At 35.7% G+C, this 25,730-nt stretch overlaps 1 protein-coding gene across 2 annotated transcripts in view; it reads right to left on the reverse strand.

Annotated features, from left to right (window-relative positions):
• Window positions 1-20,141, reverse strand: part of tp73 (tumor protein p73) — a 60,136-nt gene extending 39,995 nt beyond the window's left edge. The window contains exons 1-2 of one of the 2 annotated variants that reach the window (XM_051652464.1): window positions 19,986-20,140; window positions 13,952-14,197 (exon numbers count right to left, since the gene is read on the reverse strand). In XM_051652464.1, the coding sequence (XP_051508424.1) occupies window positions 13,952-14,197; window positions 19,986-20,024 (285 nt within the window). In that variant the 5' untranslated portion in view covers window positions 20,025-20,140. Of the gene's footprint in view, window positions 1-13,951; window positions 14,198-19,985 lie in introns of both variants that reach the window. The other variant, XM_051652465.1, reaches the window with a different exon arrangement.
• Window positions 20,142-25,730: the final 5,589 nt, after the last annotated feature.

The raw sequence follows: 25,730 nt of genomic DNA on the forward strand, positions 1-25,730 counted from the left end.
TCTCTTTGCGAACTAGTCTGTACTGAGTGGAAGTGTGAATGACATAAAAAAATAAAAAATTTACATTACATGTATAACACTCCATCACTCCATGCAAGTGTGCATTTCTGGTTTGCTGCATCGCATCGCTCGCCTGCTGTGTAGACATGGTATAAGTGTTATAAGATGGAATAAGATGATGGGCTGGAGGAAGGTGAGCATCGGAGAGGCACACGTTTGGGCAGGCTCGGTGGCCTAAGTGATAATGACGAGTCTGACAGCCTGATGGACATGTTTCAACATGCCATCCGCAAATTTAGCCAACTCCCCAATCTCCGTCAATAAATTCACAAATGTGCTGCCTATGCTAACGGATGTGAAATTGCAGCCAGCATCACATATGCAAATGCTCCAGTTTCCCTTCCAAGACACAGAGCGAGAAACAGCTCTACCCTACACAAAGAAAAAATAACGTATTTTGTTACTGAGTTCTTTGAAAATGATGAAAAACCATACAGCATTATAAAATGTTTAACAGGGCAGGTTAGAATAAATAGTCCATGACCTGTTCAAATGAGCCAGTCAGGTCTTGCCTAACCTCTCACCTGCATATCTGCATGCCCTGTCCTTGCTAAATTTGACTGCTATAGTACATCAGACTCTTTAAACCTTATTTATTATTATTACACGGCTCTGCAATATTTAAGCACTTTTCCACCATTGGGCCGAACAGTTCTGAGCACAGTGAGTAATGATTCCAGGAGCATTTCCGCAGCATGATTAGTTATGGAATGATTACAAATCATTCACAGCCCGAATTTCTCAACACGGTTCGCTAACTGTACTCAGGACAGAGAATTGTTCTGCTGGAATGCCTTTAGTGATATGGCGACTCACGATTGGTCAATTGCCCAGTCAGTTCATTCTAATCCTTATTTCGCAACACCAAAATGGAAAAATAACTGTAACCATGTCAACGAACCTAGATTGGTATGGAACGGCACAGTTCTGCCACGAGAAGCGATGGTGGAAAAGTGTTTCTGGAGACTCTGTGGTCTTTTTCTACTCATAATAAATAGGTATGGACCGATATGACCAATATGGGGTGGGGGGTGGGGTGGTGCTGGCAGACGGTCCCTTACCACATTCTCCACAGTTTTAGCATGTTTTAGCACAATATGAGGACTTTTCAGACGGTCTCTTACCACACCCTCCACAGTTTTAGCACGTTTTAGTACAATGTGAGGACTTTTCAGATGGTCTCTTACCACACCCTCTACAGTTTTAGCATGTTTCAGCACAATGTGAGGACTTTTCAGATGGTCTCTTACCACACCCTCCACAGTTTTAGCATGTTTTAGCACAATGTGAGGACTTTTCAGATGGTCTCTTACCACACCCTCCACAGTTTTAGCATGTTTTAGCACAATGTGAGGACTTTTCAGATGGTCCCTTACCACACCCTCCACAGTTTTATGTGAGGACTTTTCAGATGGTCCCTTACCACACCCTCCACAGTTTTAGCACGTTTTAGCACAATGTGAGGACTTTTCAGACAGTCTCTTGCCACACCCTCCACAGTTTTAGCACATTTTAGCACAATGTGAGGACTTTTCAGATGGCACCTTACCACACCCTCCACAGTTTTAAGATGTTTTAGCACAATGTGAGGGCTTTTCAGACGGTCTCTTTCCACACCCTCCACAGTTTTAAGACGTTTTAGCACAATGCGAGGACTTTTCAGACGATCTCTTACCACATTCACCACAGTTTTAGCACGTTTTAGCACAATGTGAGGACTTTTCATATGGCCCCTTACCACACACTCCACAGTTTTAAGACACTTTAGCACAATATCAGGACTTTTCAGATGGTCTCTTTCCACACCCTACACAGTTTTAGCACGTTTTAGCACAATGTGAGGACTTTTCAGACGGTCCCTTACCACACCCTCCACAGTTTTAGCATATTTTAGCACAATGTGAGGACTTTTCAGACGGCCTCTTACCACACACTCCACAGTTTTAAGACGTTTTAGCACTATGTGAGGACTTTTCAGACGGTCTCTTACCACACCCTCCACAGTTTTAGCATGTTTTAGCACAATGTGAGGACTTTTCAGATGGTCTCTTACCACACTCTCCACAGTTTTAGCATGTTTTAGCACAATGTGAGGACTTTTCAGACGGTCCATTACCACACCCTCCACAGTTTTATGTGAGGACTTTTCAGACGGTCCCTTACTACACCCTCCACAGTTTTAAGATGTTTTAGCACAATGTGAGGACTTTTCAGAATTTTTCAGTGCCTGATACATCGGTACATCCCTAATAATAACACAATTTAAACTCAAATACATTTTTCATGTCCATTTATTGATTTATTTGTTAAGTAGATGTGTAAAAAAACGAGATCATAAACAGTCAGCCACACTGTAAAAACAATTCTATTAAATTTATGGAAAAAATGGCAGCTGTGGTTACCAGTATTTTACCGAAAAAATTACGGTAACAGCATTTCAGGCATTATGGGATGCAATTTTAGTGTCTGTATATTTCACAATTCACAACTGTGTATATGATTAATAATGTTAATATACTACCTACAACCTACTATAAACAACCTACTAGAACTACAAAACTTTGTTTTATACATTAATATGCCACAAAATATCACAAAATAGTCCTGATGACCGACTGACTACATTATCCCTTACTCATTTGCTGGTGATGAAGACTTTGCTATATGTTGTCACATTCTGGAAACTCTACACCAATGCAAGAATTTGATATGTTCACATATCTAAATAACCAAACCGTATCATGATTGTAGGTTAAGTTTCAAACATTTCAAGCCGTTCACACATTAATCACATTTATTCTCAAGCTTTTCAGATTCACGCAGAAAGAAACTGTCAGCCTTGTCTGAGTTCAAGGTACATAACTGATTTCCATATATTTTGAGAGCCTGACTTTGTAGTTGGCTGCAACAGTTTGCTGACATGTGGAAACAAGTATTCCTCATTTAGGAGGGGCATCCCATTTTTCTTAAAACAATTCTTGTTTTGTTCAAATACTCAATGTAGGAACATTTAGTTCCAAATTATAATTAAAGTGTACCAAAACTGTTTTTGAATGTTTCAGTTTAATCCTGATGTGCATAGTAATAATACAGGAAAATTAAACTATGGTAATAAAAATCGAAGTTTTTTGGTTATTATGGTTTTACAACAATATTTTTTGTAAAACCAGAGTAACCACAAGAATTGCCATGGTTAATCTCTAAAACATTACTATAGGAAAACCATAGTTAAACTGTGGTATTTGTATAGTAAAACCAAAATTATCACAAAATTATGATTTTTATTACCATAGTTTTAGTTTTCCTGTATTATTAGTACAGTTTCACTTTGAATATCATTGTTGAAATATGGTTACTGCAGTAAAACCATGGTACATTTTTGGTAAAATTATTGTGAGAGAACGCAAGATATTGCAAGAGAATGCAAACTATTGTGAGGGCACGTAAAACTTATTGTGAGGGAACGCAAACTATTAGAGGGAACGCAAAACTTATTGCAAGGGAACGCAAAAATTATTGCGAGAGAACACAAGATATTTCTAGGGAATGCAAACTATAGTGAGGGCACGCAAAACTTATTGCGAGGGAATGCAATCTATTCAGAGGGAACGCAAAACTTATTGTGAGAGGCACTCAAAACGTATTGCGAGGGCACGCAAAACTTATTGCGAGGGAACGCAAACTATTGCAAGGGAACGCAAAAGTTATTGCAAGGGCATGCAAAACTTACTGCATGGGAACTCAAACTATTGCAAGAGAATGCAAAACTTATTGCAAGAGAATGCAAAACTTATTGCAAGGGAACGCAAAACTTATTGCGAGAGAACGCAAACTATTGCAAGGGAACGCAAAACTTATTGCAAGGGCACGCAAAACTTACTGTGAGGGAACACAATCAATGGCAAGAGAATGCAAAACTTATTGCAATGGAACGCAAAACATATTGTGAGGGAACGCAAACGTATTGCGAGGGAATGCAAACTATTGCAAGGGAATGCAAAAATTATTGCGAGGGAATGCAAACTATTGCGAGGGAATGCAAAACTTATTTTGAGGGAACACAAACTTATTGCGAGGGAACACAAACTATTGCGAGGGAATGAAAAACGTATTACGAGGGAACACAAACTATTGCGAGGGCACGCAAAACTTATTGCGCTGGAACGTAAAATTTATTGCGAGGGAATGTAAAGCTTGTTGCGAGGGAATGCAAACTATTGCAAAGGCATGCAAAACTTATTGCAAGGGAATGCAAAACTTATTGCAAGAAAACGCAAACTATTGAGAGGAAATGCAAAACTTATTGCGAGGGAAAGAAAATTATTACGAGGGAATGCAAACCTTATTGTGAGAGAATGCAAACTATTGCAAGGGAATGCAAAACTTATTGCGAGGGAACGTAAACTACTGTGAAGGCACTCAAAACTTATTGCAAGGGCATGCAAAAGTTATTTTGAGGGAACATAAAACTTATTGTGAGGGAATGCAAACTTATTGAGAGGGAAAGCAAAACTTATAGTGAGGGAACACAAACTATTGCAAGGGAACGCAAACTATTGTGAGGGAACACAAAACTTATTGTGAGGGAATGCAAACTTAGTGTGAGGGAACGCAAACTATTGTGGGGGAATGCAAAACTTATTGCGAGAGAATGCAAACTACTGCAAAGGCACGCAAAACTTATTGCGAGGGAATGCAAATTATTGTGAAGGCACACAAAACTTTTTGCGAGGGAACAAAAAACGTATTGCGAGGGAACGCAAAGCTTGTTGCGAGGGAACACAAACTATTGCGAGGGTACGCTACACTTATTGCAAGGGAACGCAAACTATTGTGAGGGAATGCAAATTATTACGAGGGAATGCAAAGCTTATTGTGAGGGAATGCAAACTATTGTGAAGGCACTCAAAACTTATTGCGAGGGAAAGCAAAACTTATCACGAGGGAATGCAAAACTTGTTGTGAGGGAACGCAAACTATTGCGAGTGCACACAAAACTTATCGCAATGGAAGGCAAACTATTGCAATGGCATGTTAAAGTTATTGTGAGGGAACGCAAAACTTATTGTGAGGGAATGCAAACTTATTGAGAGGGAATGCAAAACGTATTGCAAGAAAACGCTAACTATTGAGAGGGAATGCAAAACATATTGTGAGGGAACGCAAATTATTACGAGGGAACGCAAAACTTATTGCGAGGGAACACAAACTATTGCGAGGGCACACGAAACGTATTGCAAGGGAACGCAAACTATTGCGAGAGGCAAGCAAAATTATTGCGAGGGAACACAAAATTTATTGCGAGGTCATGTAAAACTATTACAGAAAATAAAATCCTGCTCTGTCTTCTAAGGGGCTATGTAAAGGGGTACTGTAGGAAAATTACACTGTGGTGGGAATTATCATGAATTTCAGAAAAAATCACAAAAATCACAAATCTCCTGCAATGCATGTACATACACTCTTGAACATTGTTAGAAGTCAAATTGTAAACATTTGTGAGAGAGTGAAAAATGTTTTAACAAGACTTTACTTTCTAGAAATCCATAGTGCTAAAAGTACCTGAAGTTAAAGAAACACTGATATATGTTAAATAAAAGTGTATATTTTATGTGCTGCAAATGTTCACCATTTTTTTCATCATTATTAATCACCTTTTAGCTTTTTTTTTGCAGTTCATTTTATCAGTTCTGCAGCGTGACATATTATTTATTTTTTTTCAAAACTTTAAATATTCCATATATTATCTTATTATGATGAGGTCATAAAAGGTATAATAATTATAAAAGAAATAGATAAATGTTGTTCAAACTAGTTTCAGATGTCCTGCTGTCACTAACTGACATCTCAAACCTTCAAGTAGGATCGTGTTTGGGAATTTAGGTCATAGTGAATAAGACAGAACTAAACTGTAAGGATGGACCAACAGAGTAAGCTAAATGTGTTCTTACATCTATAAGTTTGCAATGCCGTGTTTGTATGAAATCCCTCTCATCAGTTGTGTAGGTTTTGTCATTTCAGGAGGAAGGATGCCCAGGCTTTGGGGCGTGTTTAGACCCGCTCACTGACTATGAGGGTAAAAGCTAAGAAGAGCAGCCTCAAATACTCCAGAAGTGAAGACATGCTAAGGCTTGCCTTACTTATATGCCAACAATGAAAAAAAGTGTCGGGGTCTTTATTGGAAATTCGGAGGTGTCAGAACTCATTTTCATTCCTTATGACATATCTTGCTTTAAGCCTCTGTAATGTGCATTTGAGTGCGAGCTTTTAAACAGTTATCCTTAACGCACAATTAGTTTTAATGATTCACTCAGTGATATCATACCATACTTGGGGCCCTAAAAAGCACAGAGGCAATAGCCCAGACAGAAACAGACATGATTCAGTAAGCAAACAGAAAATGACCCTTACAAATTTTGTTTATTGTGACGGTTTTCAGATTAAGAAAGCCTCACCTTTAAGAGCTTGTACAATGTCTTTTACGAAACAAACGTGTGGAGTGAACAGAGGAGTTCAGAACCAAGGACAGGGACATTGGACATTTAAAGGAATAGCTCAACCAAAAAAAAAAAAAAAAATTCTGGGATTATTTACTTACCATTATGTTGTTCCTAACCTATATGACTTTCTTTCTTATATTGAACAAAAAAGGAGATATTCTGAATAAAGTCTTGAATGTTCTTTTCATACAATGAAAGCATACAGTGACCAGGGGCTGTAAAAAAAATAGAAAAGTGCCATTAGAGTATCATAAAAGTAGTCTATATGACTTGTGCACAATATTCCAAGACATATCATAGCTTTGTTTGAGCAACAGACTGAAATGTAAGTTTTTATTCACTGAATATATTCCTCTCCACCATAGCCATTTTATTTTGTTTAGCTTGTTAGTTTTAAAAGCTTGCCACCTATTGTGTTCCATGTAAAACGCCCTGTAATCATATGGACTGCTTCTATGAAATCTTTTTCTTTTTGACATTTTTGAAGCTTGACTGTGTCTGCCCCCTTTCACTTCCCATTGTATGTAAAAAAAAAAAAAAAAAAAAGCAGGGCCGTCGATTTAACGCGTTAATTCAACGCGATTAATTATATAAAAAAGTAAACACATTAAAAATTACACAATTAATCATGTCCTTGGACCATGAGGAATATTCCTACCATCGGAGCAATTCAAGCTTGAAGTACCACCTGTTTTCTCCAGGGGGCAGTAAGCGAAACTCCAGCTGTATAGGCAATGTGCAGCTTATACAGAGAACAAACCACACAACAGACAGCACAATATAAGAATGCGTTCTTACATTCAAACACTTGATGGAGCGCAAATTAGAATGCAGGGATCTCAAGACGTGTTTTTAAACTACATTTAACTTGACACAGCAACCTAAAAACAGAATGTTTATGACGCGATGCATCCAAAGTGAGGCGCTCCAAAGCATCTGTCTGATGCAGATGTACTTTGTAGTACCCTTAGAAAATCCCTAATATTATATCTCGGAAAAATTGATGAATTCAATTGCAAAATGGGTTTCTGTGAACTGTAGGGCAATGATAGACTTATGTTCAATAATATTGAAATAAACAATATTAGATTCTAAAGCCACTTTTTGTCTTATCAATGCTTTACTCGTCTGCCACAATAATGTAATGCATTTTAATTATCTGAATTATTATTTTTTATAATATACTGTATATATTTGATTTGTAATTATTTAAATATAACTATTTATCATTATTTCATCATTACATATTAAATTATTGTTATTTGAGGGACTTTTTCATGTAATTAATTCGATTAAAAATATTAATCGATTGACAGCCACTAAAAAAAAAAAAAAAGAAAAAAAGAGTTAATTTTGTTTTCCACGCAGGAAAGAAAGTCATATGGGTTTGGAACAACATGAAGGTATGTAAATGATGACAGGAATTTAATTTTTTCCTTTAAATGAGAAGTTTGGGTAGATAATGAGAAGTAATGACTTTAGTTTTTACCTATTAAAACAACTGCAAGTATAATACCATTGAAAAACACATGAGGAAGGCTGGAGAACTGTATTGGAAACATTACCCCAATTCACAGTGGATGGTGTAATACTCAGAACTCCCAAATGGTTTATCCATGAGGTGGACTAAGAGGAATGCTGTTTCAGGTAGCTGTGAGAAACACACTGCGGATCAAGTAGATTACTGTCAATATGCCCACATGAAACTCCCAAAGCATCCAGAGGCTACACAAGCCCAGAAGTGCTGTGTTTTAACCTTTCAGTCCGCCACACAGTGAGTCACTTTCCATTTACACAGTAATCCCACATATCCTCAGCCCAAAGCCTTTATATTTTGCCTGGAAATTCCCAGAGTTTGAGGATAGATTGACATTCTGCATATTTTGGCAATAATCCTTTTTTTTTTTTTCTTCTGGAAGATAAAGTAAACTTTTGAATGGCCTTTAGAGTTGGTTAAACAGAAAACTGTAGCAAGAAATTAGCAATAGTAGCAACATTTGTACAGCTATTACAATAATTATACGGTTTTACTATTAACTGTGATTAAAAATGTCATGGTTAATGGTATTTTTTGTTGTTGTGGTGCTTTCAAAGAGATGAACTGAGAGAGTGTCTTCTCAACTGGCTTCTGGCAACCTCTCCTGGATATAAATGGATGTCACACTTGTTTATATGCTCTGAAACACTTACCGCTTTAGCCTCTAGAGGCAGTGTTTTCAAATTCGGTCAACGTATACCGATTTCGGCCAAAGAAAAATCGGCACACACTTGCCGATTTTTATGTGAGATCAGGCTGCATTAGTAGTGGACTCAAGTGACTCTTATGTGCCGCCTGTTTGAATCTACAATGTGCAACATCTGGCGCTTCCGGTGTAGACCGATTCCGGAACAAATTACTCCGAGTCGGTTATTTTTATCAGTGGTTACTGAATTAATCTTATACTGATGCGTAAGTTATGAAATTCCAACTCGAAATGAAGTACAACATTAGACTACATAATACAGTCTAAACGGTCTCTGGAACTGTTACTGTTTATTTGATGCTGTACATCAGACCTGTGAGACTTCAGTCAGGCAGTGCAGTTACTAACTGCTTGTTCATATGACTAGTTAAAGATACACATGAGTTTTGATGTTGTCAGTGGAACTGTATAAAAACAATAAATTAATGGATGAAGATTGTTCTGATTTTTTTATTTAATATATAGTGAGGATCAATTATTGGATTCCATTATGCCTCTAAAAAGTAGGCGAGCATGCCTTTTACGTTTAGAATTGTATTACATTTATTTCTGATTTGTTATATCTGCTCTGTAGACATCTGTAATTATATCATTTGGCATCAGACTGCTGAGGGCAGTAAATGCAATAAGAACTGTATTTCTTATTTCCAAATAATTCTTCCTCAAAAGTACTAAAAGAATGGCTACTGGAATCATTAATGGAACCGTTAAGGAACCGGAATCGTTAAAGGGGTAGTTCACCCAAAAATGAAAATTCTCTCATCACTTACTCACCCTAATGCCATCCCAGGTGTGTATGACTTCCTTTCTTCTTCATTTAACCAGTGGAGTTGTATGGATGACGTTTATGCTGACTGTCTGTTCTTTTAGGAGCTTCAAAGATTGTATCCACTTGCATTTTAAGGACCTACTGAGCTAAGATATTTTTCTAAGATGATTTCACCATCTCATACTACTATTACAACGTGCCATGAGACTGGGTTAGTTATGTATGACTTTTAAGAAATGTCATTCAATAGGGTCCAAGTCTGAGACTACATTGAAAATTTGGGATGCAAAATCAAATTCAAACCTTCATTGAAAAAAATATATATATATTTTGTGGTGAAGTAAATATAGCAGAAAAGATTAAGTACTTTCTACAGTTATTAAGTTAGTTTAAGTGTGAACTTGAAAATATTAAGTAAATTCTACATTTGTACTTAAATTCATGTAAACATGTAAAAATGAAAGCTCTAGCTTATTAGTAAATATTATTTATGATTGTTTGTTATCTTTACAATGTAATGTATGAATCCTAATGGAGAAAACATTGTCATATTTATTTGCTAATTTGAGTAAATTCAAGGTGAATAAATTAAATAAGTTAAATTTTCGAAGCTGGTGTTCCCAGCATGCACCAGGCTTGAATAATTCATGAGTTTGCATGGTTTCACTGTTTGCAAGTTGATTTACACCAGTTTTATTGTTGATTTTGTTGTTAAGTTTGGTAACTTCTTGTTTTGTGAAGTTTTGTGAATTTCATTTCCTACTCAAAATTACCTGTTCATGATTGAAAAAATCTGTTGATTGTTACCGTCATCATGTTTTATGCACCAAGTGTTGCGGTCTTTGTGCACAGCTCTGTATCTTGTTTCTATCGCCATTAAAGCAAGGTGATATTGTCTAATAGACTACAAAGCATGCAATAAGATTTAATGTGTAAGGCTTCTGTATGTCATGTGGTACATGATTAAGTATGTTTTAAAAAAGCATTAAAATGCCAGTATACTTTTAATAGCATGGCATAATTCAGTACTACATTGCTTAAGTAAAATGTACAAACAAAATATGGCCCAAGAATATATCAAAGTAAACTCTGCTTAAGAACTTCTAATTAAAGCCAGAATTGTGTGTAGCCTTTACTTGAAAAAATTGTCTGTTAAATTTACTAGCAATTTCCACATGAAAATTGTTTCCTAGGTTTTTTTTAAGTAAACCTCACTCCAATTTATTCCTAGCGTTGAAACTGAAAAAAAGAAAAGAAAGAAATATTTAAGATTCATCAGGTTTTGCACAAACTTGGAGCCCATATCAGCTCGAGTGCTTGCTGTCATTAAAGCAAAAGACAAATCAAATATTAAGAAATTCTAAAATTAATATTCATTTGCAATACAACTCAAATTGTTTTGCTGAACTTATAATTTAAAATGAAAACAATGTAGTACATTACAGACATACAAAATAAAATCATGTTCAATAGGGGCCACAGACTTTTGGACAATGACCATCACATCAGGAATATGTGAAATCAGATATGCTGGTCCGTTTAGAATGAGGAAAGAATATTCCCACACAAATGTAATGAAGAGCCGATATAGAGACAAGATACTGTATATGCTGGTATTATTGTGTAGCTTTGCTACTATGATTCTAACAGAGGTGCCTCACCCTCAAATTTAGAACCTGCTTCTCTTTATCCTAAACTGTAAACAGCAATCTGCGCTTGAAACTCAATCCTGCCCATTTTGGAAGCTTCTCCTCTTGTTAGTGTTGATGACAGAGGTCCAGTCTTTGAGAATAGAGTGGAACGTGGCGCGTCAAAGGTGACAGTCTTCACAGGCACACACTGAGTGATGGCCATAGCACTCACCTTCCTGGTACCGCTATTACCTTACACTTCCACATAAAGTCAGAGAGCAAGCCTCACGCCTGACTTCATCCAACAAACAGCCTAAGAGACACCCGACACAGGAAAGAGCCCCCTCTCCTGTTTCAGAGGGTCAACTCTACAATAGACTGATGCAGCACTTTTCTGCATGGCGACACTCAATATAGGGGAAAACATTGACTGGTTTCAGGACTCTCTGCTTGGCATTACTGTGGACACCACACATGTATATGAAAAGACAAAGGCAATCATGACTGTTGGAATTAATCAGACTATTACTTTTGCTCAGGGATTTGAATAAACGTCAACACATGACTTGTCCACAATGGTTGCACTACGGACCTGAATGATACCTCAAATTTTGCAGCTTGTTGAGGAGAGGTGTGCATTCATTTTTCAAGAGATTAGACTGACTATTTTTACCTTGTGGATGATAAAACATGCAAGAAAAACAACAACAACAACAACAACAAAAAAAAAACTCCACATTGAAGGAGGGACCCAAGGCATATCTAGAGACCAGAATATCACAGAAACATTTGACCAAGTAAGCAACCATCTTGTATTGGCCTAACCACCCAGGCCAAGCCAATCAAGCCCAACCACACAGAAATATGCAAAAAACACTTTGAACACCTTAGCAACCGCATAGCACTGGCTTTTTTTTTACGGCACTGTAAAAAAGTTTTTTGCAAGTAACTTAAAAAATTTGCTTTGTGTGCTAATATCTAAATTAACTGTTTTTATTCAAATTAAAAATATTTTTAATCTAAATACTAAAATGGAAGTATTTTTTATGCACTGTAAAAAAATAATTGTTGAACAAACTTAAAAAACCAAGGCAACGTGATGCAATAAGATTTTTGAGTTCTCTCAACAACTGTTTAATAATTGTCCTCAGTAACACTGCTTTGTTTAGTCAATGTGAATTTTTTGATTCACTAAATGCACAAATTCTTATTGAGAGAACTATTAATTTCTTGTTCAGACAACTATAAATTCGCAATATGAGAATTTTTATTTTAAGGCAAGGCAAGGTAGTACGTACAATTGTTTGACATAGACACACAAAAGACCTCATCCATTAACACACAAACTTCAATAACGGTGACAATAAACAAACCACGTTAAGTTAAAAGATGAGCTCCTAACATTACCACACAACAACTGATTTAACAGTGGCAACAAAAACAGCATAATAAAGTCAATAAACACACACAAAAAAAAAAAAAAAAAAAAAAAAGCCTATAAAACTAACTGCATAATTGATTAATGTCGCAATGCATGTTGGGAACTCGCAAATCAGCAACATTGTTCAGTATAAAACTGTTCGTGCGGACAACTCTGTTGGCTAGTTGTGACAATATTTGGGAGAATATTGTTGGTCTAACACGTGTTTTTATGTAGACTTAAAGTAATTCACATTTCATAGTATCTGTGTCTCAAAAACCCCCATAAGCTGGATAGTGTGGGTTAGATCTAGTAGAAATAGATCCTTGAGGTGACAATTGCTACCATTTTTTTTTTTTTTTTTTCAGTGTACAATAATGTTTTACATGGAATAATCAATAATCGCAACAATAACAAATTGCTTTGGTCCACTAACATGGAAAATACCTCAATATCTGACAAAACTATGAAAAATGTAGAAAATTCAGTTTTTAAATTAGAGTAACCTCCTCAACAATTTACTGAAGAACCACGTGAAAATAATTACAGTACAGTATATCATTATATACAAACATTTTCAAAGGCTTTCTTACAAGTTCCAAAAGGTAATAGTCAACACATTTTTGATGAGGCCATTTAAACTGACACTATAAAATGATAAGTTTTCACTCTTTTTTAATTATTAAATTATCAAAAGAACAGACGGTGTCAGTTTAGGAAACAAAATGAGAGCAGAAAGAAAGAAAGAAAGTCTGAAAGAAAGAAAGATAGTGCAAAAGAAATAAAAACAAAGAAAAAGAAAGTGTGAAAAAGTGCAAAAGAAAAAAATGCAAAAGAAAGAGTGTGAAAGAAAGGAAAAAATAAAGAAAAATATAAAGAAAAATGCAAAAGTGCAAAAGAAAGTTCAAAAGAAAAAGTGTGAAAAAGTGTGTAAGAACGTGTGAAAGAAAGAAAGAAAATTCAAAAGAAAGAAAAAGTGTGAAAGAAAATGTGGAAGAAAATGTGAAAGGAAAAAAGAAAGAAAAAATGCGAAAGAAAGTGCAAAAGAAAGAAATTTCAAAAGAAAAAGTGTGAAAAAGCTAATGTGAAAGCAAGAAAGAAAGAAAGAAAGAAAGAAGAAAGAAAATGTGAAAGTAAAAAGTGCAAAAGAAAAAGTGCAAAAGAGTGTGAAAAAAGAGAAGAGCAGAAGTTGTGTTCGGAGTTTGAAAGGAAGAGTGCCACTGAGTATGTGAAAACCGTTGTGTGCTTGAATGGGTTTGTGAAGAATATCGACAGCATTTCACACGTGATACAGTTGCACCAAAACTTCTTCGAGACGTTCTACTCACCGTCCAGGTGGCTGACTTAGCAGTGCTAGACTGCTGGAAGGTCACCTCGAAGTTGTGCGGCCCAGGGTAGTCTGTGTTGGATGGGATGGCCGGGGCTGGAGACATGGCCTCGAAGGTCGAGTTTGGCTGGGAGTAGGGTGATGGCGTTGGGACGTTGGAGGTGGTCTCTGAGCTGTAAGGACTAGTAGAAGCCGCTCGGTTCCCCAAACCCTGTTCCATAGTGCTGCTCAGTAGGCTGTACTGAGACTGAGTGGGGAGAGAGAAGATAAGGAGTGTGAGACATGTAAAGCAGTGGGAGGGAGACAGGTGAAGGAGGGAGTCAAAAAGTTGACACTGAAGGAAAGAGGGAGGAGATACGACGCAAGTTGAGGAGTTTCCACTCCACTCCTGGAGCCCCAGTTACAATGTGTTGGGAAGTATGTGGGAAGGGGCAATGCCTCCAGGTGAAGGGTAGGCTGTAAAACACAACTGTAATCTGTCCGATGTCTAATTACCCACCATTCTCTTATCTAGCTTACAAACACACCAACTCATAAATTATGAAGTGTCTCCATGTTTTGTGCTTGCAAGGTAGAGGTGATTTCTGTGAGGTATTTTTGTTGACCAACGGTAGAATGGGGGAGTATTTGCGAAAACTGTTCAACAATAGTCAATTTTTGCCCTGTTTGGTGACACTAGTGATTTAGAAACAGACTGATCACACTGAGTTCTGTGACAGGAGGTAGAAACTGCTGCTGAAATCGGTCTGTACCGAAATTCAAAACCACTGCCCCTTGTGGCCAAAGATGGAAGTGTTGCTGAGGTGAAATTTCCACAGGGTGGCACCAATAGTGAGTTGTTTCTTTATTTGTTAATGGTGTACCATATTAATCAACAGGAATGCATATTTTATGTAATCTAGCCCCTAATCCAAATCCCAGCCCTTAACATAACCATCAGAGGAGTAAAACATTAGATTTTAGAGCAAAAAATGCAATCTCCAAATCGTACTAAGCATTGCTTTTGAGAACATGATTACTTCCTGGTTTCCACGAGACTAGAAATCATGTAGCAGAGATTGCCCACGCAACACGTTATCAGTGCCACAGGGAAAATTACACATTTGAATTGATGCAAAAACAATGTCTGATGTGGGATGCCGCTTGTCAGTTATTTGGCAGAATGGGGTCGATTTCAAGGAACATGAATATTTGGAAGCAGCATGTTGATATCTTGTGTGATCATTTTGTCAGAAATTACACACATTACCTTTAAAACAGAGTTAGACAAAGAGATCCAACTTTGTAGATCTGGCAGCATATAGAAAATAATGTACTTTCATGACAGTTGTTGTGGTTCTTGCGAAGGCTCATACTTAGGGTTAGGATTTTTTCCAAAACCTCTAACCCTAAATATTAAACTTCGAATCACAGCGTTTGTGCTATGGACATAAATGATACCTCAAATTGTGCACCTTGTGAGGAGAGGTGTGCTTTTAATTTCCTATTTTTTCTAATCTCGCTTGCCAGACAATAATATGGGTGAACAGATCCCCATAGACTTGCATTAAAAAGAGGGACTCAAGCCATATCTAGAGACCACAATATCACCGACACCTGTGGTTGGCCTCTTTTGACTTGGGCCATTAAGCAACCAACCAACAACCACCCAGATACCCAAACAACTACCTAGCAAAGCCCTAGCAATCACTGAGAACAGCCTAACAACCACCTTGTGATGCTATCTAGGTGCACATACAAGAAACACCACATCTTCACCCTTTGTAAATGTAAAAATCTAGTTTTACCTTCTTTTTCACAAAGTACATGGTTCTAAGTGCCTGAATCAGATGTCCTCTGCTGTCAAGAGAATGAAGCGATACACTAATAAAACCACGGGAAGCTTAGTAAGATATAATCGAAATTCATCTCTCAAGCTCAGATGGAAATATGTATCTCCCTAAGAACTCTCCTCTGTGTAGTCATGATCCATCTGAACACAGTGAATAAGAGTGGGTGGAGTCCATAAGGACACGAACCACATATTGTCCTAATTATGGCATGTTCGCAGTCAGACAACACCTGCACAAGTGAGTACTTGCTGGAAGACACTTTATTAAGCCTGACAAGGTATCAAATCTGAATTACTGTAACAGAAAACTAAATTTTAAAATTTTCTGTAGAAGCGAGTGGTGCTTGCCCAAGCAAAATTCAAAGCTATGATGCTAGGGTGTTGAGGATGGCTGCCAGGGTGTTGCTATGTCGTTGCTATAGTGTTCTAAGTGGTTTTTGACATGTTGTATTATGGTTAACTTAACCCTTAAATGCATGGGTGTTTTGCCAAACATTATTGCACACTCGGGTCTTTAGAGATCCGGCACATTAAAAAAACTTAACGCAATTAATCATGTCCCCGGACCATAATTCAAGCTTGGAGTGCCACCTGTTTTCTCCAGGGGACAGTAAGCAAAACTCGCTGTAAGGACAACGCACAGCTTATACAGACAGAGAACAAACCACACTTACCCAGAGCAGACAACACAAGATGAGAACATGTTCTTACGTACGAGCACAGATTGATGAAGCACAAATCCGAAGGCAGGGATCTCAAGACGTGTTTTTCTAAGTTTCAAACTTCGTTTAAGTTGACACAGCAACCTAAAAATTGTATGTTTATGACACAACGCAACCGAGGCACTCCAAAAGCGTCCGTCTGACGCAGGTGTACATTGATGAGTCCTGCGAAAAAAGCCCTTATAAAATTCGAACTGATTGATGAATTCAATTGCAAACGGATTATGGATAGGCTTATGTTCAATAATATGGAAATAAACATTATATTGCTAAAGCCACTTTTTGTGTTGTCTTTTTTAATGCTTTACTTGTTTGCCAAAAGAATGTAATGCATTTTAATGATCTGTATTAATATTTGTATTATATATATATATATATATATATATATATATATATATATATATATATATATATATATAATTATCTAAATATAACTACTTATAATTATTTAATCATTATATTTTGAATTATTATTATTATTATTCTCAGTAAATATTTATGTATGCAATTAATTCGATTAATTAATCGGCATACCATGTAATTAATCCGATTAAACATTTTAATTGATTGACAGCCCTAGAAATAATCATAAAAATATGATTTATGGAGGTGCAAAAAAGAAGCAACACTATTGCATATCTCTGGTCTTTAATGACCCTATACACTTTTGGTAATTAAGCAGTTATAAAAATAATATTTTTTTGCAATTTAGCTTTTTTTTGTATTTTTTTTTTTGTTTTGTATTTTTTTACATTGTTCAGAAGAGAAAGATTGAGGAATACTAAAGAGCTGTGGGAATAAAAAAAAAACAAATGCATGAGGTACAGGGGGTGGAATGAGGTCCCAGGTCAATAAAGACCCGAGGTATGCATTAAAGGGTTAACTGGGTTTTCTGAGTGATGTGGTAACTTAATGGCAAGTGAAAATATCCCACCCACAAGTCTCTATGAAATTCTGTCTCCTAGACATTGCTGAGGTTACTACATTTCTATGGGATATTTGTTCACCTGTTTTAGCACACGGCAGACAAAAATGATAAATCTGATTGCTTCAAAAATTAATAGCACACTCTTCAACAAGCCACATGATTACAGGGGTAAAGTTAATACTTAGGTTTAGGGGTTCATTCAAATCCCTAGCCATAAGTATGGGCAATAGTAAAAGTGATGCTTGCTTTTTCAAATAGAGGTGCACAATAGTTTTTTAAATAAGGGGGCTTTCCATACAAGTGCAGTATGGGGAGAAAAAACAAAACCAGCATTGTGATCTATCAAAATGGACAAGTACATGTGAGGCACACTGTTTTAGAGTTAACAACACACACAGAGGTGTGCCTCATTACTAAGCTTAAACATGCTTTTTTGACAAGTTGAAACAGAACAGACGCACTGTGTGTACAATATGTGCATACAGTTTCATTTTTAATTATGAATGAAGTAATGCATTCACATTTAGGGTAACACTTTCTATGTAGCCCATATTTATAATGCATTGTAAAGGCATTATAAATGCATTATACTGTATTCATAATGTCTCATAATACACCTTATAATAAGCCATAACTTCTCATAAATAATTATAACTATAGTTATAATACATTATAAGACTTCCCCTATTCGTAATTATACTTTAGAGTATAATGCATTATAACACAAGCAACATCCAATTTTAACACAGCAGAAGTTAATGAAGTTAATCGTATAAGTGATGTATAGTGTAAACAATCAAAAAGCTTTATTGCGTGATCATATTATAAGTGGTTTTTGCCTGCTTTATAAAACAATATCTTCTAATAAACAGCCATAACATAAACTTGTAACATTCAATACAATACAATCAAACTTATATAATGGAAGTTATTTATAAAATAGGTTTCTAAATAAGATGCACAAACATTCAAGTTAATTGAATAGAGTTCAGTATAGAATCAGTTTGAATTTTCTTTTTCTTTTTCTTTTTTTTATTCTTGATTCTTGAAGAAGATTGGCTACATGTGTGCTCAACATACATATTTCTTTCTCAAGAGAGAGTTTCTGATATATTTTAACATTGTAGCTTTAAAAGTGTTTTTCATAATATCTCAATTTACATAGAATGGGTGTTATTTTGTATTATGTGTATGTGCACTGTATTTAACTTCCAGCTCGACTTGTCTTAAAACCACTTAAAATATCTATGGATGTTTATGAGAAGACATTGCTTTTGCCACTTTCCTTAAAGCATACCTATATATATATATATATATATATATATATATATATATATATATATATATATATATATATATATATATATATATATATATAATACATTATAACTTCTGCAGATAAAATTGGATTTTGCTTGTGTTATAATGCATTACACTCTAAGGTATAACTATGAATAGGTAAGTATTATAGTGTATTATAATTGTGATTATAATGGTGACACTTATTGAAAGTGAATTGTAACAATATAGGAGAACAGGCAATTTTTCAAATTAAATATTTCAAAGCATCTCTGAATTTGACAGATCTCTGTCAATTGCACTCAGAGTGGGCTTTGTTAAAGTTTAGTACGCAAACATGTAAAAACAGCTCCCTCTGCTGTAAATAGAAAGCATTTCCATGAGTTTTTTATATTATTTTTTTAGCTTACTTGTTTTAACCAGGCATCTATTTAGCATTAGTCAGTTACATCTGGTTAATAACCCAATGAACCCTAAATAGGTTTATGTGTCCAGTTCACTTTAATTCTGTAAAACAAGATTATAAACCTTAAAATGGACAACACTAGCCTAATTAAAATCTAGTTTTGAGAAACTGAAAGAACCAAACTGCAAAAGGTTACTTAAACCAAAACAATCAAATGTTAAGTTTGCTCATTTTCCCAAACAATATCTCTCAACTTCCACTCAACTCAATTAATCAAAAGCACAACCAATGTCATACACATGAAGAAGAGTCAACAGGTGTCTGTCCTACAGATATGAACTTTCACTACAGCATCAAAACAGCTAAATGTTTTCTGTAAAGCTCCAATGCTAAATTTTTATTTCAATTTCACAATTAGAACATTAGGCAATTTTTTTGATGCATTATTCCGTTTCTAAGTCAACTTCTATTCGTTTTATATCTGCAAATCCAATTAAACATAAACAGCCTTGCTAGTATATAACATGTATATTATGAATAATAAACGATCAGATAAATAACAAGACATTTAATCTTGTAGATAAAGAAATGTCTTGCTATAAAACTATAAATATACCATAAATAACATAGCACTGAAGAGTCTTATCACATAGCACCTTTTCAATCATATAATAAATAATGCAACGTAATAATAATTCCAAAGATAAATCAATTTTGAAGAATAAAAAATGAAGCAACACAAAAAAGTACTTTGCTCACTCTAAAATGGCTTTTTAACATTTAAAACAAGCTAAAAATGAATATTGCTCCTGAACAATCAATTAAATCATTGTGAAACTGCTCACCTACCGTGCTGTAGTAATGAGGCAGGTCACTGACACACAGCATTGTAGCGATCCCACAAGGCAGGCAGAAGACAGGGGAGATTCTCCCACTGGTCTGGTCATGTGACCACGCAAAGAAAACAGGTGAGTTCCCCAAGTCTCAGTTCTTTGATGTTCTGAGTGAAACTAACTTCACACAACAACTCCTGGAAAGGTAACGGATTTGGTATGGGTTGCTTTTTACACCAGTTCTCCTCACCTTGTCAGCTTCTAGATGGAGCCAACAACAAATCTTTGGACCTCCCACTTTTTGTCCACATGACTATTCATTAACTAAAAGAGCAGGCCTAGACTTGCCCACTTGTGTTTTAGACGAAACCATCTTTTGTTTCAAGGGGACCATTAGTTTGCTTCGTATTTCCAATTAAATGATCAATTATCAGCAAGGATTTGGAGATTAACTACACCTTTCATGACTAGACCTTAAAAAAGAGTGATGGTTTGAGCAATTTTGCATTAGAGTCAGGTCATTTCAGATCAGTGCACACAACTGGTTGGAGACACTTTGAGGAAGACAAGCAAACACTTGAAAATCAATACGTTCTTGAAAACGCATATCCAAGTCTGATGTGAACAGCCAAAAAATGTCAATACAGAGAAAATCCATGTGGCCCAAAACAAATAGTGTATTCACACCATTGAGGTAGAAGGTCAAAAATATAGACAGATTGCAAGGACATGAACAAAATGATAAATAATGATTTTTTGACTTATTTTCACTGCAATTTTGATTTTGCAAATTGGGTGAATCTCACAAAACCTGTTAAGAACATGTCTAGGTCAAATATCACAGAAAATTATATGAACAGAAATTATGTTTAGCAGAAATTACATGGTGGTTTGCCTTTTACTAGGACCATTAAGATTTTTTGCATTTTCATGACAATTCTCAATACCATAATGCCAAAAAAATACAAATAAAAAAATAAATAAAAAAATCACATTTTCATTGCTGTAATTGAAAACAATATTTAAATATTATTAAAATTGTAAAGTATTTGTACAGGATGATAGTATTTTTTTACTGCCTTTAATTTATGCTTATTTAATTATAAAATAAACCATTATTATTAGGGATGCGGCGATATGGTTATGGGATATCTTGCGATTTGGTTTGATATATACGATATGAGGTTCACAATTCAATATAATCGCATTTTGATATAATAACACTTAAATGACAAAATATTACAGAAAATTCTTTATTTTCTAAAAGATTGTTTGATCAAAATAAAGTTCTTTAATACACAATATAAATGCTCAAAGTTTAAATAATCAAAGTTGCTCACACACCTTTCTCTATAAGATAAAAATCACAAACAAATAAGTTTTCAAAAATAGTGGGCTACATTCAGGCTGATTAGGTGCAGAACAAGCAATCGAACTGAACAGAACCTGTCCTGAAAAAATATGTGAAAGTGTATATTTATATTTTAATCATTTGTTTGTCATCATTATTATAATCAAAATTTTACTTTGTAAAAATACAAACATTTTACATTTTATTAATTAATATTACATCCTGAAATTGTATATATAGTAATGATATGAGCTGTCACTGTTTGAAATAATATGTACAATTTCAAAGTAATTACACTGAGTTTACATTCATTTGTATAGGAAACACTAAAAAGGTTACTGCCACTTTAAGAGTTCAACAAGTGCATCACAGTGTTCCAGTTCAGCAAACATTAATGAGAATCTCTCAGTTTCTTTAGCACATCCACGCTGTTTGAGATAAAAAAAAAGAATATTCTTTTAACTTTTTTATCTGCCTGTAAAGAACAGAAAGGATATTAAGACACATTATTTAATGAAAGTGGAGTTGCCTCATCTTTGATGGACACACATTACACGGAGGAAACGAACCTCTTTAAGCTCAAGCACTTTTCATCAAAACAAGGCAATTTTCCGGGTATTCCAGTACTAATGTTTCTAACAACTAAATTCAAGCACTTTAAGGACCTTGTGTGAACCCTGTAAACAGTGTAGAAAAGCGCAGTAGGGGTGAAATCAAGCTATAGAGAGATTATGATGTTTGACGGGTCATTTAATTTATGATCACATTGACAGAAAACAATGTCGCAAATTTCGAAATATCGAGTTTTGCCACTATATGGTTCGTAATATTTTTTGTTCGCGATATATAGAAATTTCATATATCATCCCATCCCTAATTATTATAGCAGTTTCTTTTTATATTTTAATTATTACAGTAATGTGAATCTAATGAGATTCATCATTAATGAAGAATAATGAAAAAAACTCATTATTAAAAAGTTGAATGTCCTAAAAAGTGCCTAAAAATAAAACATCCAAGCTCATTATGGTAATTTAGGGGGATGGGGTGGGAGCTGCTTAAAGGAATATTCCGGGTTCAATACAAGTTAAGCTCAATCAACAGCATTTGTGGCATAATGTTGATTACCACAAAAGTTATTCCCTCTTTTTCTTTAAAAAGCAAAAATCTGTGTTCAAGTGAGGCACTTACGCTGGAAGCCAATGGGGTCAATCAGTATATGTTCAGATACTCACTGTTTCAAAAGTATAACCACAAGACATAAACAATATGTGTGTAAACATGATTGTAGTGTGATAAAATCACTTACTAACCTTTTCTGTGTAAAGTTATAGATAATTTTACAACTTTGTTGCCATGATGACATAGACCGTAAAAATTATGATTTAAACAACTTTACAGCTCAAATAATTCAGTTTAAACAGAAGAATTAATGTAAGTGCTTTTATAAAATTACAAACTTAACATATCTGCCTTTTAAAGGCTCCAAAAATTGGCCCAATTGACTTCCATTATAAGTGTCTCACTGTAACCTAAATTGTTTTTTTTTTAAGAAAAGGAGGGACGAGTCATAATTAATTTTTGCAGCAATCAACATTATACCACAAATGCTGTTGATTGAGCTTTACTTGTATTGAACCACTGAATGTTCCTTTAATTGTCATAAAATGATGTCACAATGCAATCTTAATGGTCCTTCATTTCTTTATGCAAAACATATATTTCTTTCTTTTGATTTTGGGGTGAAAAGTGACCGAGGCATGTGTTTGTGAGATTCACCCAACTATCCCATGTGTCCACATCCATCGACCTCTCTGTCTGCATCTCTGTCCCACTCTATGTTTCCTGGCGTGTGTGCCCCAGATGAGAGCCAGCAGCAGGTGTCAAGTTCCTGCTTGGCTTTTCTCTCTAATTAAGGCATCACAGCCTCCCACTACACCCTCCACTCATGTCCTCTGGCCTACTGCAGAGGGAGGGAAAAACAGCACAGGAGAGGGAAACCAGGGACTGAGGAGGGAATCCTGATGGATAAGGAGGGAAAACTAACCAACCAAACCAGTTTGGTTGATTTGTGTTTGGTCTTGTGGGTATTAATGCTGAAGTAAGAGTAAAACACAACAAAGTGGCTACATTCTCCTGTAAATCTGCATTCATTCTTTTTGACTGAAATGATTGATTTCATTGAGACTGTGCACAGATTCTATTTGCAAGCATTTTTCCATTATTTGAATGACATAAATCTGTGTTCAGAGAGTTTTATATCAGCTTCTTACCATGACATTGTCATTCATGTCTCTCATGTGGTAGACGTCCATGCAGACTTCACGGTTGCTGGGCAGGCTGCTAGATGCCACCCTGTCCCCTGAGTGTCCTGCCTGAGGAAGCTCAAAATATGTGCTGTCGGGCTCACTATAAAAGAAAGATGGTCAGTGCATTACAGCTGCATATTAAAAACTCATGTAAAATATTTGCTAAAAAATTGGTAAATATATTAAAATCATGCTATTTAGTTTGTACTAATATCAGAATGTGCTGCTGTCAGGGCCGTAACCACCATAGACATTGAAATGGACATGTACCTATCAGAATAATGGTCAACCAATCTTGAATATTTGATTTACATTCTTGGCTAGTAATATCAGAGACATCATTGATGATTAAATATGTGACAGACAAGTGACATAACATTTCAAGCATCCAACGGTAAGGTGATTTAATTAATTTGCACTAGATTTTCATACATTAAAATTCAAAATGCATGTAATTAAGATCAATAAATGGATGTAAATGCAGGTAAATAAACTCACAGGGTACTCCACAAGTGTTCGAAAGTTGTACCCTCATCAGCGGTGGATGACTGGGACATCTTGGATGTTGGATAATCCACTGCTGGGTAGATCACACTGAAAATCATATGCGTTACAAGATGTACATGCATAAAACAAAAACATCCCAGTGGCAGTAAAACGACCCATTGCAATCACAGTATACACACAACTGCAGACCAATAATCATAACTAGCTAAATATAAAATATAATGCATGAGTTTTAGACTACTACAGTACTTTTCTCCTTTATGGTGCTTGAAAGTATGAAGCACAATCCACTGTTGTTGTATGGAAAAGAAACATCAGCTTTGTGTTCCATGGAAAAACACAAAGTCATACAACAACACATGGGTAAGTAAATTATGACAGAATTTGAGGGTGAACTATTCCTTTAAAATTGATTTTGAGTTTTTTTGTAATAAAAAAAAAGTCACCTTTAGCTTGCTCACTGGGGTTCTACATACAAATATTATTTACTTATTTATTTATTTAAGGCACAATTTACAATATTTGTTTTGTTTTTTTAAATCCCCTTTTCTCCCAATTTGGAATGCCCAATTCCCACTACTTAGTAGGTCCTCGTGGTGGCACAGTTACTCACCTCAATCCGGGTGGCGGAGGACAAGTCGCAGTTGCCTCCGCTTCTGAGACCGCAAATCTGCGCAGCTTATCACGCGGTTCATTGTGCATGACACTGCGGAGACTCACAGCATGTGGAGGCTCATGCTACTCTCCGTGATCCATGCACAACTTACCACGTGCCCCATTGAGAGCGAGAACCAATAACTGTGACCACGATGAGGTTACCCCATGTGACTCTACCCTCCCTAACAACTGGGCCAATTTGGTTGCTTAGGAGACCTGGCTGGAGTCACTCAGCACACCCTGGATTCGAACTCGCGACTCCAGGGGTGGTAGTCAGCGTCAATACTTGCTGAGCTACCCAGGCCCCCCTTACAATCATGTTTTTTTAATAAAACGCACTATTATGACTCTAAGATATTACATACATTACAGCTTCTTTTTCTGTTAAAGGGATAGTTCACCCAAAAATGAAAATTCTCTCATAATTTACTCACACTCATGCCATCTTAGATGTGTATGACTTTCTTTCTTCTGATGAACACAAACAAAGATTTTTAGAAGAATATATCTAAACGACTCCAAAGGTTAAATCCATATCTTTGATATGATAGGTGTGGGTGTGAAATCGATCAATATTTAAGTCATTTTTTGCTCTTAATTCTCCTCTCTGCCCAGTAGTTGGCGATATTCACAAAGAATGCGATTTGCCAAAAACAAAAGGAGAATGTGAAACTGAAATTGGACATTTACAGTAAAAAAGCACTTAAATATTGATCTGTTTCTCATCCACACCTATCATATCACTTCTGAAGACATGGATTTAACTACTGGAGCCATATGGATTATTACTATGTTGCCTTTGTGTGCTTTTTGGAGCTTCAAAGTTCTGGCCACCATTTACTTACATTGTATGGACCTACAGAGCTGAGATATTCTTCTAAAAAATTTAATTTGTGTTCAACAGATGAAAGAAAGTCATTCACATCTGAAATGGTGT

The sequence above is a fragment of the Myxocyprinus asiaticus genome, chromosome 24, assembly GCF_019703515.2.
Source record: "Myxocyprinus asiaticus isolate MX2 ecotype Aquarium Trade chromosome 24, UBuf_Myxa_2, whole genome shotgun sequence".
Classification (NCBI taxonomy): Eukaryota; Metazoa; Chordata; class Actinopteri; order Cypriniformes; family Catostomidae; genus Myxocyprinus; species Myxocyprinus asiaticus.